Raw genomic sequence first — 15288 nt, forward strand, 5'->3', positions numbered from 1 at the left:
TTTTCTTATTTGTTTTATTTGGAGCACAAAATATAATTACACCTTGAGATATACAAATCACATTTGCACCATTTTTTGTACCGTTTCAAAGAAAGATGGCTTCAAAAAACATAATATTAAATTGCTAATAATTTTTTTTAAATAAATAAAATTAACCAAACTCTAAAAACAAAATTTGCAAAAATGTCATCTACTCTTTGTGTTCTTTGTTTTTCACGTCCTGAGAATGAAGTTTGTGTTGTGATGATAGAAATCAGTGAGTAAGAACAGCATGATGTGGGTTAATGAACACCTAATACGCCCTGTTCTTTTCAATTGAGCAGTTTGTGCTTTCGTTTCCTGTACTGCATAGTGACTAGAGACCTGTACTGGGTTGAGACATTTAAAATGAAGCTGTAAAATCTATAAGTTTTAGTCATGTAAATTCAACTTTGCAACGTGGAATGAAATAATATCAGGGCATCGATGTGACAAAGCATGCATTATAAGTGAAATTAAAAAGGATAAGGCTAACTAACATTTCCCCTTTACACAAGGACAATACCCTCCTGTAGATGCCGGCATAACATTCAGATTTCTGTTATGCAAGAACCTGAAAACTGGGGACGTTTTATTCCAAAAGAGTGTGTTAGAGCTTATCTTCTCCACCCAAAAAAAGGCAATTCCCTATGATCATTTAGCAAATTAATTAGCAATTGTTGAGATAACTTCATTTCAGTAAAAGTTGGAAAAGGACCACTTTATAAAAACACGTTTATATTATTCCCTAAACTACCTATAATAAGTTAAATTGCTTGTTCTTAAATAAATCAATATATGAATTCCTTTCGTAATAACCATTGAGACAAAGAGTTCTCCCTTGTAAAACCGTAGAGATCAGAACAAAAAATAAAGGGTCTATTTTTCTGGAATGTAAATTGTCTTCAAAAAAGTCTACTACAAAAAAACCTCTCGCTAACTCACAGACAGTGTACACACATGCCATTTAAGGTGTCCATACACAGACAAATAGCACCCTGCTTCTTAGAGCTGCAACATTATACCAGAGTTGTCCGTCAGTGCTCTCGCAAACGCATCCCGTACGTCTCTGGCCGAGGTTCGGGCGGGCTGTTGAAGAATAGATACTGCATGTGGTTGCGGGCCAGAGGTAAATACAGATGCTTTCGAAGCTTGAGTTTGTTTCCTTTCAAAAATGCAGACACTTTATGACACACGCAGCGATATATGGTCCAGTCTGGTGCTGATAGCTAAGGAGCTTTGTCTGTCTGTAGTTGTGGGTGAAGTAATGTGCTCTGCCTCTGGAGTAGATGGCTGGTCTTTGGACATTTTCGTATCCCGTCCTGTTTCATCCACCTGGATGAAAAAGGGACTAAGAAATGGCGTTGGGGCTCAGGAGGGAAACTTATACATGGTCGCTAGTGATCAATTTTCCATTCTCCCTTCCCTCTTAATGCCAAAAGAGGGGCTAAGTGAAGCAGTGGTCTGGGGTAGATTGGGGCGGGTGCTTTGCTACATCGGGGGAACAACCAGGCCCGTCATCGCTGGAGAGAAAAAAATATACAAAATCTATGATTCTAATCAATCAGGTCTTGCATTATTGTACATCCAGCAACTTTTTTTCCCCTGTCTTGTTCAGTCAAAGCTTTCGAGCGGTTAGTACAAGGGGTTAGACTGCATTCGTGAGTTCAGACAGGGGGGTCAGATAGTGAGTTGGATGGCTACCTCTGAAGCTGTTCCCCCCTGAGGCAGGGCAGGCAGGGGAGGGAGAGCCCTGGGGCCTGAGGACGGGAGCAAAAGCACTCTTCTGTTTAGCAGCAGACGGGAAGGAGGAGAAAGGCAAGAGAGACGATGAGGAGCTGGAGCTCCCAGGTATAGTGGGGCTGGAGGGCATTACTGTGGAGGAGAGAGCGGCAGTCAGTCTAAAGTCTGAACATCACAGCGGACTCAGATATGTGAGGTTTATTAGTACACAAATAGGGTGCTGGAGGAATGAGTCCTAAAACCCAGGAATTCATTTTTGCACTTGCGGTTCTCTTGTCTTGAAGTCAGTGGGTTTTTTAAATTGATTTTTGGTTAGATGCTTAAAGTAAGTGGTTAACACAAGCTTAAGAGACTCTAACATTGTGCTCTACAACATGTCAGTAAATACTCCACTTGTGAATTTTTAGGCTTTTACATGTCTTAAAAAAGGCAGTTGCTAAATGAGACTACAGAATGTCATCATACCGAACACAGCTTCACAGCCTTGTTGTGTGGTGACATTAAATGACCATGGTTCAGTTTGTTTATAGCCTAACATTAACATTTATTGTATTTAGGTTTAAAAAAAATCAGAAAAGTGCTTTTAATTTGAGAAAATTATGTTGCTGAACAAAATGTGTAAGTAGCATAAACTTTTGTTTGCCACAGAACTGATTTTCTGCAGTAATCCAAAATCCAATTTAAAAATCCCATTGGCTTTTTGTCAGGGGAACCAGGGTGATGCTAACGTCCAGGCTGACCCACAAAAAAACATCATCCCTGCAGCACTCTATGTATTAGATCATTATACAGTCTTACTGTAGGGAGAGCCTGTGGGGGAGGCACTGCTGAAACCAGGAGAGCCAGGTACTCCTAGACTGGTCATGGGAACTGTCCCATAGCCTCCGGTCATCCCTCCGCTGCCCCCGTAGCTTGACTGCTGAGGAGTGGAGGCTGATGGGTAACCCCTTGGAGACAAACTGCTGGAATTTCGAATGTAACCTGAAGTGAAAAATAAAAAGGTTGGGTCAGCTCTGAGCTTCATTAGTGGAGGAAAAAAGGTAAGTAGTAATTGGTTTCATTTTGCTCACCTTGGCTGCTCTGTCCATGCTCCCCGATGCTGACGCCTAACTGAGAAGGATAGGAGCCCAGGCCCATGACACTGCCGTGGGCCGGTGAGCTGGGCAGCGCCTGCAGCTGACTGTGAGGACGGGGAACACTGTAGAGCGCCTCGGCGATGTCTGCCGCACGTTTCAGCAGCATGTCCTACAGGAGATACAATGACATGGAAATTAGCGATGACTGGCAGTGTCACAGATATAGAGAGAGGCCAGGTGATGCATTTTTTAGGCTGTCAAGATATCACAGGGAGCAGGTGAGCTTTAAAAAATCTCCAAAGTCGAGTATGTCTGAGCTACAGTATGTCCAATTAGTCCACTTCACATTTTGGCAGCTGAGTCAAATCTCAGATGTTGAAGCTTTCGGACAAACTAATGCCACATTTCCACTGCATTGTACAGCATGGCTCTACTTTAACTCGCTCTTTTTTGGTTTTACATCAGCAAAAGCTGTGGATAGTACCTAGCATCTTTTTGGTACCACACTGGTCGAGGTTCTAAGTGAGCCAAACCAATCGACCAACCGAATTGTCACACAACACGAGACATTGTGCACATATCTAACATTTTAAAATAGCCAAGTTACCTTCCATAATGACAGCTATTTTTTTTATTTTTAAAGTCGATCCAGATTTTAAGACTCTACACTACATACACTACAATTGACGAAGTGTAGACTGTTTGGTTGCCGATTAAAGAATTCAGCGAGTGTTGCGTTGAGGATGTTGTCATGGCAGTTTCACGCAGCGTTGCTATGGCAATCAGCTGAGAATCCTGCCTACACCAAGGGGGTTCTATCCTCCGTGGAAAATGAAATAGAGAGAAGTCCTGGTACCCAAAGTGAGTCGAGTCAAGCTGAATCATGCAGTAGAAAACAGGGATAACACTGAGTAACTTATTATCTGCTTTGAACTGTATTATCATGCTGGTTTCACTCTGCAATTAAATTACTGAAATGAATGGAAAACCAGTGGCTGCCTCGGAAGTAGGAAGCCACTTTATACATTAATGGTATGCTTTGGAAAATGGTCAGCAGTAATGTAGCGCATACACTATTAATATTTAATGGGCTAAAACATGCAAAATTACTGGAGTAGTCTTCTACATATCTGCATGTTTTATATACACAAATATGTAATTTTAAGGTATTTGGGATAGTGTTCCAAAGCTGTTGCTGTTTACCTGATTACTGTGTGGATTTCCGTACAGGGCCTCCACGAGATCTGCCGCTCTCTTCAGGAGGATCTCCTGCAAAGAACAGATTTTATTACATTAACATCTTGATAGGAGTGTGGTGTGCAGGGTTCCTTGAAAAATCATCATGACCATGTTTAAGTCTTTTCTATAGGAGTCACTAACCTTGGCTAGTTTCTCTGGGTCACCAGGATGTCGGGGAATGACCTTTTGAAGACGCTGGAAACCATAGTCTATAGTTGGCTCATTTAGGGCTGAAATAGAAGAAGAAAAGAAACATATATTACAAATAAATTCTTGAATGGAGTTCATTAAATTCTTATGCTTAAAGACCCTAAAAACCATTGAAAACCCAGGTGCCATTATGAAATCTAAGCAAAGTGTACAATGTGTTGTCTAAATACCTGTGTAGATGAAGCGTCCAGGTGCTCCCTTGCAGAACTGTTTGGATTTATAAGACAGTGTGACCTCCACGACCCCGGGGATGTGTCGAGGAGGTGTCTGGACACGGATAGCGTGCGGCGTGATCAGCTGAGGAACAAGACAGAAATTGTGTCACTAAACAGCAACAAATTATCCCCCCCACCACACCTTGTAAATATTTAGGCTAACACAATACTGTGGAAAGATTAATTTGTGTAGACTGCCCATAAATCATCTAAATAATGAGACAAGCCATATGCTATATATATCATTTCAAAATACGCTTCAGAGTGTACCATCATTAGTGAGATGTTTTGGAGACAATTCCTACCTCACTCCACACGAGCATGCTGCCAAACACCACCTGCAGCCCGTCAAAGAAGTTCTCCCCAATGACGATGACCATGGCCCCGCCGGTGGTCCAGCCCTCACTGGGGCTGATGGCTTTGATACACGGGGTGGCTGGACAAGAGAGCAGAGCAAGAGTAACGCTGAGGGCTCCAACACAGGGTTACACCAATTAAAAGATGAGTGGATAGAAAGTGTTTCAAATCTGTTTACTTTAGACATTGTTCAGGCCAAAACTAAAATGCTAATACTATTTCATGGATACTTAATTTTATTTATGTGGCTTTTATCCATGAATAACAACACAAACTGCATGAAGAACAGAGTCTCATCCATATCAAATGTAGGTCAAACATCACATGACCTGTAATCATATACAGCAGTAAAAAGCTGCAGTAGAATATGGTGTGCAGAGTACAAGGGCACAAAGGTAGAAAAAGTATTCAGATCCTTTATTTAAAGGGGCAGTTCACCCCAAAAATCAAATTACACATTTTTCCTGGAGTACTATTTATCTGACTGGATTGTTTTGGTATGAGTTGTGGAGTGTTGGAGATATCGGCTGTTGAGATGTCTGCCTTGTCTCCAGTATAATGGAACTAGATGGCACTCGGCTTGAAGCACCAATAAAGCATGTTTGAAAAACATACGTTTGATAATCCACAAACCTTAATGTGAGCAGTATCATGTTTCAGTTCAGTTTTACAAATATGAAACCATCATGGATCAAAAACTTGACCTTGTTTCTCCTTTATCATGGTGGTCTATGGGGAAAATGCTCTTGGATCGCAGAGGATTTCTTTACTGCAATACCACAAGTGGCCACTGAGGAAAATTTTAAGCGTTCCCGGAGGTATGAGGCTGAGCTGTAAAAGTAGCTAGCTCAGTGGTGCTGGGTGAGCTAGCAGTAGAAGCAGCTTTTCTTATGCACATTTACGGTTGGTGGGTGTAGTTCGGAAAACAGTTTCTAAATGAAACTGCTCACAACAAGGTCTGTGGATTATCTAGGGTAGTCAGTCCTGCATTCAGATCTTAAGTAAAACTATTGAAGTGTGATCAGAAAATTGTACTGAAGTATTAGGTACCTGAGTACAGTATTTGAGTAAAATCACGAAGTTACAGAACTTTCCAGCACAATTTAATGTGTATTTCTTGGTTCAGGGATACATGTGTGTGTGTCATGCTTAAAGAAATTGATTTAAGGTAAGATTTTATTATCATCTATGCTTTATGTGAAGACAAGTATTTAATTAATGTATTAATTAGCTCAGTTAATGACCTCAGTAGCACCACTGGTTATGTTTGATATATCACGGTGATTATGAATGGACATTAAGCAACTCAAGTACCTGCTGTTACAGTATATGTCTCTGAGTGTGAATGATGAAGTAGACATGTAATAAAACAAGATAAAAGATGAATGGGGTGTGACATTGTAGTGTTGTAGTGTCAGCGTCTCACCATATTCCATAGTATTCTCCACAGACTCGCCTGGCTCCAGCCTGCGGGCCCTCCGACCGTGCTTTGAGTTGTTGTGGACAAACATGTTGTCGGACACCGCCAGGACATGGCCGTCTACACTCACAGTGCTGGACAAGACCACCTGAAAGTTTAAGAGGAGGAAGATACATGAGTGTGTGTGCATGACTTAGACAGCACGCTGCGAGTCACAATCTCCGGTTACAACAGCAAAAAATCCCTGAGCGACAATTTGTTTCGGCGTACAGGTGATGGTAATATTTCTCAATAGGTAATGTGACATTGCCGGGCTCTTCATAATATGTCTGCATTCTGGTGATGACACTGCTCATACACCCCTCCACTCCTCCATCAGGTCTCCATATGGCCTCTCCACTGCCTCTTGCCTAACTTTTTGATTCATACAGCATGCAGCAGACTCATTGCTGTCTCCTCCTGATCCTTCAATGACACCAAACATATGGACCAGATCTCCCATTTTTGCCGGCCGTTAAAGCAGTGGATGATATATGGTGGCCCTAATTTGATTTTCTGGCCGCAGCATGTGTGTGTCCCTTCCCACATCTGCCTTGCATGGACGACACACATATAATTAATGAGAGGATACTTGTAGGTTTTTCTCTGTGGATATTTATGAGTGTAGATGTGATACTATTTCTGAATGTGATAATGAGTTTGTGTTTAAGAGCGTGTTTTTGAGAGTTAGAGGGAATGAGTCAGTGAGGAAAAGTCATCTCCAGTTACATAGTAAACAATAACTATTTATAATATGCATTTTTATACAATCAGACAGCAAAGATAAAACCTGGCACTCCCTTGGAAATAAACACATGGCAGTAATTTTGCAGGTGAGGGAACATAAGAAAGAAAAGGAGAAAAAGCATATGTGCTATAGGCGGTGGAAAGGGAGGCGAACCTAAAGGAAAATAACTGTAAATTATCGATCAAGCAGCAGACTCCTGTCCGGCTCTGATCACCTTTTAACCCAGAGATGAGAGTCTTGGAGCACCCCGTGTGCTCATAACTTCTCAGCATGTGTCACATCGCAGGAGTTAAAGAAAACATGGTGGAAGACAGAGGGAGCACGTAAGAAGGGGAAGGGACAGAGGGTTTTGCTGGGAGAAGGAGAATGCCAGACAGGGGCCGCTGGTGCTGAAAGACGGCAGAGGAAGTGGGGCGGGAGTGTCCCCTGTGACCACTTCCTGGGTCACGGAGCATGACCTCCTCCATCTGGAGCCAATCACTCAATTCTTGACAACTTCCTGAAACACCTCAACCTATTTCCTGCACCCCAGCACCCCAACGACCAAGTCTCCCACATATCTACCTCCTTTTCATTCAAGTCTTTCCGTCTCTCCGACTCCTTATTGATTTTTAACTTTCACCTCTAACTCCCTCCTCCATGTCCTCCACTGGAAAATCTTTTCGAGAGCTTTACTATGTGAGAGTTTGTGACATAAACTCTACTAGGAACAGACAAGAAATTAATTATTGAAGCGTTCTATTAACATGGAGGGGCATGAAGGGGGTATATTTTGCATGACTGTAAAATATTTTTTTCCTAAATTCAGTTCCACATGTCCCACTCACACACAAGCACACATACATGCTTTTCTTTTTCCATCTTTTACGTACCTGGAATCTCCTCATATCCCTCGGGTTTCCTGCTGTCTTCAGACAATTCTGGTTACATTTCAGGAAAAACTTCAAGAAAAACCTGCAAAGGTAAACAAGAGGACACATGTTTGTACATCAGCGACGAAGAAATCACATGAAAGAGTCGTGTATATGATTATTTGCTACGCTGGCAGTCAAAAGAGACAGTCATTATTTTTCAGAGACACGTCTTATAGATGGTGTGTGTGTCCGTGTGTGCGCTTATCTATATGATTAGAGCGCTGACATCAATCCCAGCTGTTTAGCTTAGTATTAAAGTCAATGTTATTACACTTTAAATCAAGTGATGAGAATTTGAAGCACAGTCCAGTGAAAAGCGCTGCTGTGTTTCAAAGTAAACTAGAGACAGTGATGTATGCAGGGGACTCGGGGGACCGTGGTATCCCGCAATGCCGTATTTGAACCCCCACATGGGAATGGAGAGGGAACGAAGTAGAGACAACTACAGAGAAAGTGAAATGAGGAGGTGGAAAGAGGAAGGCAGTGATAGAGGCACAGGCACTGGTATGGACATGAATTTTGTTTTCAAGTATATGTGTCTCATTACGTATGTGAGTGTACTTTTGAGGGTGATAGGCTGGGGAGACTGAGAGAAGCAGAGAGAGAGCGGGGTGCTGATAGCCTCTGCTACACCAAAGAAAACCTGAGAGAAAGGTGGAATAAATAGGAGAGAGGGAGACTACGGAGAGAGACTCCAAATCCCAGGTGTACACAGTTCGGCAACACAGCCCGCTGCCATGGCAACGCAGCTCTGCCGCAATCCCAAAGTCCCCATGCTGAGAGGCAAAGACAGCAATGGGAAAGAGGGAAGGCAACAACAAGAACACATTCCATCACTGAAATACAGCGAGGAGGGAGACTTGGCAAGGTGAGATGCAGGAAAGTATATAAAGAGGGCAGGTGCAGACGAGGCTGAGAGGATCCACACAAATCTCACACTGAAGAGAAATTAGGCAGAGGACGTGTGTTAAATCAAAAGAAAAGAAAAATGAGCCTGGAAGTGATGCGGCGTTGTGGTAGAATTATGGCAACTGGCAAATATACAGCCCTCAAACCAGATGTCCACTTCACTCTGCAGAGAACACAGCTCTGTCTTGCCAATGAAAAACACATCCATTAATGTTCCAATTAAACAAACAACAACAGTGCTGGAGAAAAATGCTGCAGAGGGAGGCAGCAGTTTTTGGGCTACATGGTTAGCTCCAATCCCACCCACACCGTGCTCTCTACAAATATAAGTCATCTTAATGGAGAGCGCTTGTTTGGAGAGGAACTTCATATTGGCCCCACAGCCCTGAACCCTCCCATCGAATACTAATCTCTCCCTCATTCTGACAGCTTTTACTCGCTATTCTTCCATCACTCGCTCCAGCTTCCTCCCATGCGAACAGGACCTGGCTTCAAACTAGCTCTCAGTTCCAACAGTGTGTCCAATATTTCTTGATTTGAGCTATTTCGTTGGAGGACAATCAATATTGTTGTTGGCAAAGGGCGATTATAATTTATCAGTGAGAGCTCGGACCTCCAACCTTAAAGCTGCACTAGACCTCACTTTTGGGTGGAAACATGTACAAGTACACATTTGTGCCTCTCCCATTTCCTTTTTTCTTTTTTTCCCTCATCAGTCTGACTTTTCCTTACATGTATCTGTTGGACACCATGACAGTATCAGTTTAACATGATTTAAAAGCACTATATATACAGTACGCTGCACGAGGAAAGTTATACAGTTTGTTTCCTGCCTCTGAAGAAGGGCCATATTCAAAAGTGTTCTGTTTCATTTTACTGCCTCCTTTGGGGGTTATGCTGTATGTATGTTTTATCCTGGCAATGATTCTTACATTATGGTTCATTTTTAAAGGCTCTCACTGTGATTTATAAGGAGGGAAGTCAGCACAGGGAACGCGTTTTTGGTTTCAGTACCTATGTCCATGGTCTGGCTGTGGTTTAGCCACAATAGTTCCCTAGCCACTTGCTTGTTGGCCACTTAAAAAGATACTTTAGTGATTTTCAGCCAGCTTTGTATCGTAACATAGTGGGTAGCATGCATGGATTTAAAATTCACTCCATCTCACCAGCGGCCATCTCCCTGCTCCTCTCTGCTAAACTGGGGCATTTTCCTATGCCCACCACTACGGGTTAAAAAGTATAGAAGCAGATGAAGAGAGCAAACCCGCTCTCCCAAACACAGACCAAATGGTAAAACTAGGCAGTACTGACAAAAGGTGCATTTGTAAATTCCAATCTGACACTAAAATGAGAGCGCTGTTGTTCAAAGAAATGGAGCATTCTATTTCTAAATGAATTAACGAGTGCCCAGGGCATGCTCTGCTGCTCGAAGAGTGTGGCACTCTGGATAACCATGGATTCTGATACTGTATTGCCTATTTCACACCTAAAATGTCTTCAGAAACATGTTTCAGTGCACTGTTTGGCTGTAATGCGAGAATTTGTGAGCAAGAAGCGGGCGCCATACTGTTTCCTGTATTGTGAAAACGAAGGCTAAAAAAAAAATCTGAGATCAAACATTAAAACTAAGCAGTGCTGATAAGATATGAGCCAAGATTCTGCCTGTTTCACCTGAAATGTTTTCAGAAACACATTTTAGTTCACTGTTTTACTGTAATTTCAGATCGTTTGTTACCAGCCAGTCGCCATATTGTGTCCTGTGGAAAAAAACTGTCAAGCTCGCATTACATCACCCACTAGTGGAAGTGTTTATTGGTCCATCTGGGTGCAATGCATTCTGGTAGTTGTAGGTTTTCTCCCTTTTGAGCAAAAGCAAATGCTACAGCTCTTTTTGACTGCTTTCTCTTGTCATTTAGCACCAATTTCAAATGTATTTGCATCTTTCTACTGCGTGGACAGCCCAGTTTCATGAACCGAGCATCTTTCCAGCAGTGAAATACTAACTTCTTTAATTTTCATCTAACCAGCAGTCATCTTTCATTTGACTGACTGACTACAGTGATGCCTCAGATAGCAATATCACAACCCTAATTGAGGGGTTGTCTACATCCATCTCAGGCTTTGTGCACTTTCTGAGGGTTCTTGACCTTGTTTGTTGACTTCTTCTCATCATTCGCTGTTTGTATGACACCAGATGCCTCACACACACACACACACACACACACACACACACACAGAGAAACACACATTCACATGCATGCATGCACACTCTAATACACCGACACCCCCACCTTTGCCCCCCCTCCCAAAAACCCATTGAGTCAACTTTTCACCCCCCTCAGTTCGGACGCACACAGCTGCAAATGCTGAAATTAAAGCGAGACATTGACGCATATATTAGCATGCATTAGCCGCTTCCCCCTGCCCACTTAACATGCAAATCTCCCAGCCCCGTCGCCTCGCACCTTCTGCCACACATTCATTTGCTGAATTATAATTAGACTAATCTTGCATAATTAATAAGAAGTCGAGGACCCTCTGTTTTTTATCCCCTCCTCTATTGTGGTTGCAAAAGTTTAATATTGCTGTTGTTTGTTTTTGTTTTGGTAATGTAATACACCCACACACCTCCCCATCCAGAGGGAAGAGATGAGGAGAACATGTAAAGAATTGGAGGTGATCTTCATGTCACATGGAAATTGTAGAGAAAGACTATTTTCAAAGAACTCCACTAGCTTAAGTGTGTTTATATTTAATGTGTGCCTTGTTCTTTACATTCACAGAATATTCTGTTTCATAGAGCAGGTGTAAAATGGTGATTCTGTTTGTTTAATACGCTGCTAAGTGAGGAACATAGTGTAAATAAAGCTATTGGGAAACCCCTTTCAACTTTTACCCTGTCAGATATAATGATAAATAATTTGTTGCACAAGCCAAAACATTATTCTCCTATTTCAGAAGAATATCCTCCTGTGACATTAGATTACTAACTGATATCACACTGAAACTTGATAAGCGCAAACTCCTTGTGATTTTTGTTCAATGACAAATTTAAAAAGCATTTGAAAGTCTTATCTGTAGTCAGCAGTATCTTCCACAACATCTACCCTCCACAGACACACTTAAGACAGGAAACACAAACAAAACATAGACCCAAGTCTTAAACCTTGGGATCATTTTCCACTGCGGCACCACAGGGAGTCTGTTTTTTTTTCTGTCTTCACTTCTGCATCTCTGTCAAGGCCTTCAATCCCCTTTGTCTGCATCTGCTTCAGTTCCCAAGACTAAACACAGGCCTCGCAGCGTGAGGCGGCCATCCCAATGGTGACAACATGCTTAACTTAAACTAGTTCAACGACCAACCAGCAAGTCACGACACTGGAGACAATAGCAGAAATTCAGTTTTTGTAAATATTTCACCCCTCGACACAGACCCTTAGTTTCACATTTCTCAGTCCGTTGGAGCATCTGTTACTCATAAGTGTTACACAGTGAGCGTTACATATGGCCTTAATCATGCAACGAGCACCTAAGAAGCACAGGACCCCTAACAAAAATTTTCATAGCCATTCATCAGCACTAATCACTGTTGACATAAACTGCCTTTTCACATAGACATAAAACACATCGCCCTCTGTGCTCATTGTAAATGAAGGTTTACTGGTCGCAGCAGCTCTTGAAGCATGTGATGCAAAAAGGCTTTAACGCAGAGTTCAAGAAGCAGCACGGCTAGAAAACTTTCTCCATTCATCTCCTTTTCTGGGATTTGGCTTTGGCCTTCCACTTTTTGGGGTTACTGCACCAAAGATGACAAATTTATGCGTTAATACAAAAATATGGGAGGGGAAAATTTAAGGAAAAGAATGAGGAGGAGGTCATATTTTTTGTTCAGCGGACGTGGATGCCCTGCTGCTCAGCGAAGAAGAGGGAGCTGCTCCTCCTCATCCATGTAGTTCTAATCCCCTCCATAATGCTCAATAGCCATTGATTGTAAGAAATACGAGAGACAGAGCAATAGAGAAACAGATAGATGGAAAGAGGGGAGGCAAAGACAGAGGAAGAGAGGGAGAATGTTGATGTCCTGTATTCAGGGCCATCACTCATCAGACATCCCCTTCATCACCCCCCCGCTCGCTTGAAAAAACAAAACAGTGTCCTGACATCGCGGTGGAGGGGAGCTGAGGGGAGGGCTGCAAGGGTGGGAGGAAAATTAGGAAACCAGATGTGAAGCATTAAAACATACTGACATGCTGAGGGCCTTCCTCTGCCACACTCACACACTGAGAGCACTAACTCATACAGCAGGCCCCGATACGTGCACGTATGCATGCATGTGTCACATGCTGGCCGTACAAACCACACACACATTCACGCGTGATTTCACAGGAAAATAAACAAAGACAAATACCGACTTGCAGGCAACCATGTGTGCACAATCAATCATGCAAAAATTTTACACATTAGCAAAAATGATGCCTCAAAAACAAACGGCTAAAAGTTATATGTTTGTACGTGCAAGCTGATTTTTAATAAAACATGTAAGTAATGGGATAAAAACACACTTCAGCTCACAGCTATGTGCTTGGATTTGGATAAATCAGTGTTGACCTAAGAATGTTACACAGCAAGGCACAAATCTACAGATGGGTCATCACGCATCAGTGTATGGATATGCATCCAATTAGTACATGTACCCAGGCCGAGGAACGGCTGGGGGGGAGGGATGGAGGTGTTTTGTTTTCCTCCATGGGGAGAGCTGTGTTTGGGGGATGAAGCAAAGAGGTGAGGGGGGGGATAGTAATAAATACCCCTGGACCCGGGTCCCCTGGCAGACTGGAAGCTAGACTGGTCACCAGGGTTAACACCCGGGGCACATGACCTTTGACACTGCTAATGGGGCACAGAAAACCCTCCACGAACTGATACCCCCTCTGTCGCATACCACCACAGGACCTTTCACACCAACCTCCCAGTCAACCTCCCCCCCTCTTGTCCTAAAACATACAGGGATATCTGTGGCATCAGCTTCTCTTGCCTTTCAACAGCAAACATCTCACAGCCACACTGACTCCATTTCTACCATTTTGTAACAGCTTGTATAACGCACATCCAGTCATCAATAGAACAGCTGAACAGCTTTTCTACACTTTTACAAGATTGTCCCAGTTGAAACTTCCATCTACCATTTAGCAAACGACTGGTCACCACATTACCCTGATGTCTAATAGCCTCTCAGTGACATCAGCACTTATCCTGTATGACTTTAAGCACCATCTGTGCCCACATGCTGACATGCACCTTAAACCAGCCAAGTACAGTACAATGACTACAAAATGTAGCAGAAGTATATAATAGAAAAAAATCTAAATACTCAAAGTACAAGTACCTCAAAATTGCAAATAAGCACAGTAGCTGAGTAAATGTACTTAGTTACTTCCACTGCAGGCAAAATACCAGTTCATTCATCTGAGAGGCTGAGTAATAACTCTTTTGGTATTGACTACTGCACCTAATATCAAAAACAGTAAACAACCCAAAGTTGTTTTTAAGTTGTTTGCGCATTCAGATAATTACTGATTGAGGCCTACATAATAATTTTCCTATATTAAACTGAACAATAATCTGGCAAAGTTCTTGTCTGGCTGCTTGTGTGTGGACAAAATGTAACTTTAACTGCCATAATTATGATTTATGTTGCTATTTGATATCTACACATATTATTTATGTGATTTATTTCCATGAATATTGATTTGTTTTGTATTAACACTATACAGGAACCATGTTGTGAGGGGACACATTTAGTTTGGCAATTTCCGTCAAGAAGACACATGAAGCGGCAAAAGTTTTACACTCCGCTTGAAGGGTTAAGTGTTTAAAAAGTGATATTACATTTGAAGATTTATGCTCGTGGACTCGCTCCCTCTCCGTGTGTGCAGCCAGAGAGTTCAACTGTCACTCCCCCAGGGAAAAACACAACACCTTGCTTATTCTGTACATTCTCATGTATTTGAACAGTTCAACGGTAGATTTGATGACAGTGATGTTTACTGAAGAGCAATTGGGATGAAAAGTGTCATGCATTTGCTGGAGGCAGTCACGGTCATATTTGAGAGGTTTAGGAGTTTGCTAAATAAAAAAATATTACATGCCTATAAGTAAGGAATCTGAAAAAGTACTGTTTTGATATCAGTGAACTCAGCTAAAAAAGCTGCAATATTTCAGACTTAGAAAACCCAGTCTTCTTTGACCAGTAGTAAGAGAATCAGCAGGTAAATGGATTCCAGGTATAGACTCAGGCAGACAGCGAGCACAGGGGGGGACTCAGCTCTGTATAAATTTGCCTGGTGGACTGGCTGTGCCCCTCTTGGCCTCTCCTCCGTTGCCTCCCAGGCTGGCTTCA

General features: G+C 42.3%; 1 protein-coding gene across 4 annotated transcripts in view; it reads right to left on the reverse strand.

Moving 5' to 3' along the window:
• Positions 1-15288, reverse strand: part of ebf2 (EBF transcription factor 2) — a 37514-nt gene continuing 22226 nt past the window's right edge. For 2 of the 4 annotated variants that reach the window (XM_050050123.1, XM_050050124.1), the window contains exons 7-16: positions 7938-8019; positions 6285-6426; positions 4807-4937; positions 4457-4583; positions 4218-4306; positions 4041-4106; positions 2832-3006; positions 2560-2742; positions 1723-1893; positions 1-1541 (exon numbers count right to left, since the gene is read on the reverse strand). In XM_050050123.1, coding sequence (XP_049906080.1) covers positions 1510-1541; positions 1723-1893; positions 2560-2742; positions 2832-3006; positions 4041-4106; positions 4218-4306; positions 4457-4583; positions 4807-4937; positions 6285-6426; positions 7938-8019 — 1198 coding nt within the window. In that variant the 3' untranslated portion in view covers positions 1-1509. Of the gene's footprint in view, positions 1894-2559; positions 2743-2831; positions 3007-4040; positions 4107-4217; positions 4307-4456; positions 4584-4806; positions 4938-6284; positions 6427-7937; positions 8020-15288 lie in introns of all 4 variants that reach the window. The other 2 variants (XM_050050121.1, XM_050050122.1) reach the window with 1 other exon arrangement.

The sequence above is a fragment of the Epinephelus moara genome, chromosome 8, assembly GCF_006386435.1.
Source record: "Epinephelus moara isolate mb chromosome 8, YSFRI_EMoa_1.0, whole genome shotgun sequence".
In the NCBI taxonomy this organism is placed as follows: Eukaryota; Metazoa; Chordata; class Actinopteri; order Perciformes; family Serranidae; genus Epinephelus; species Epinephelus moara.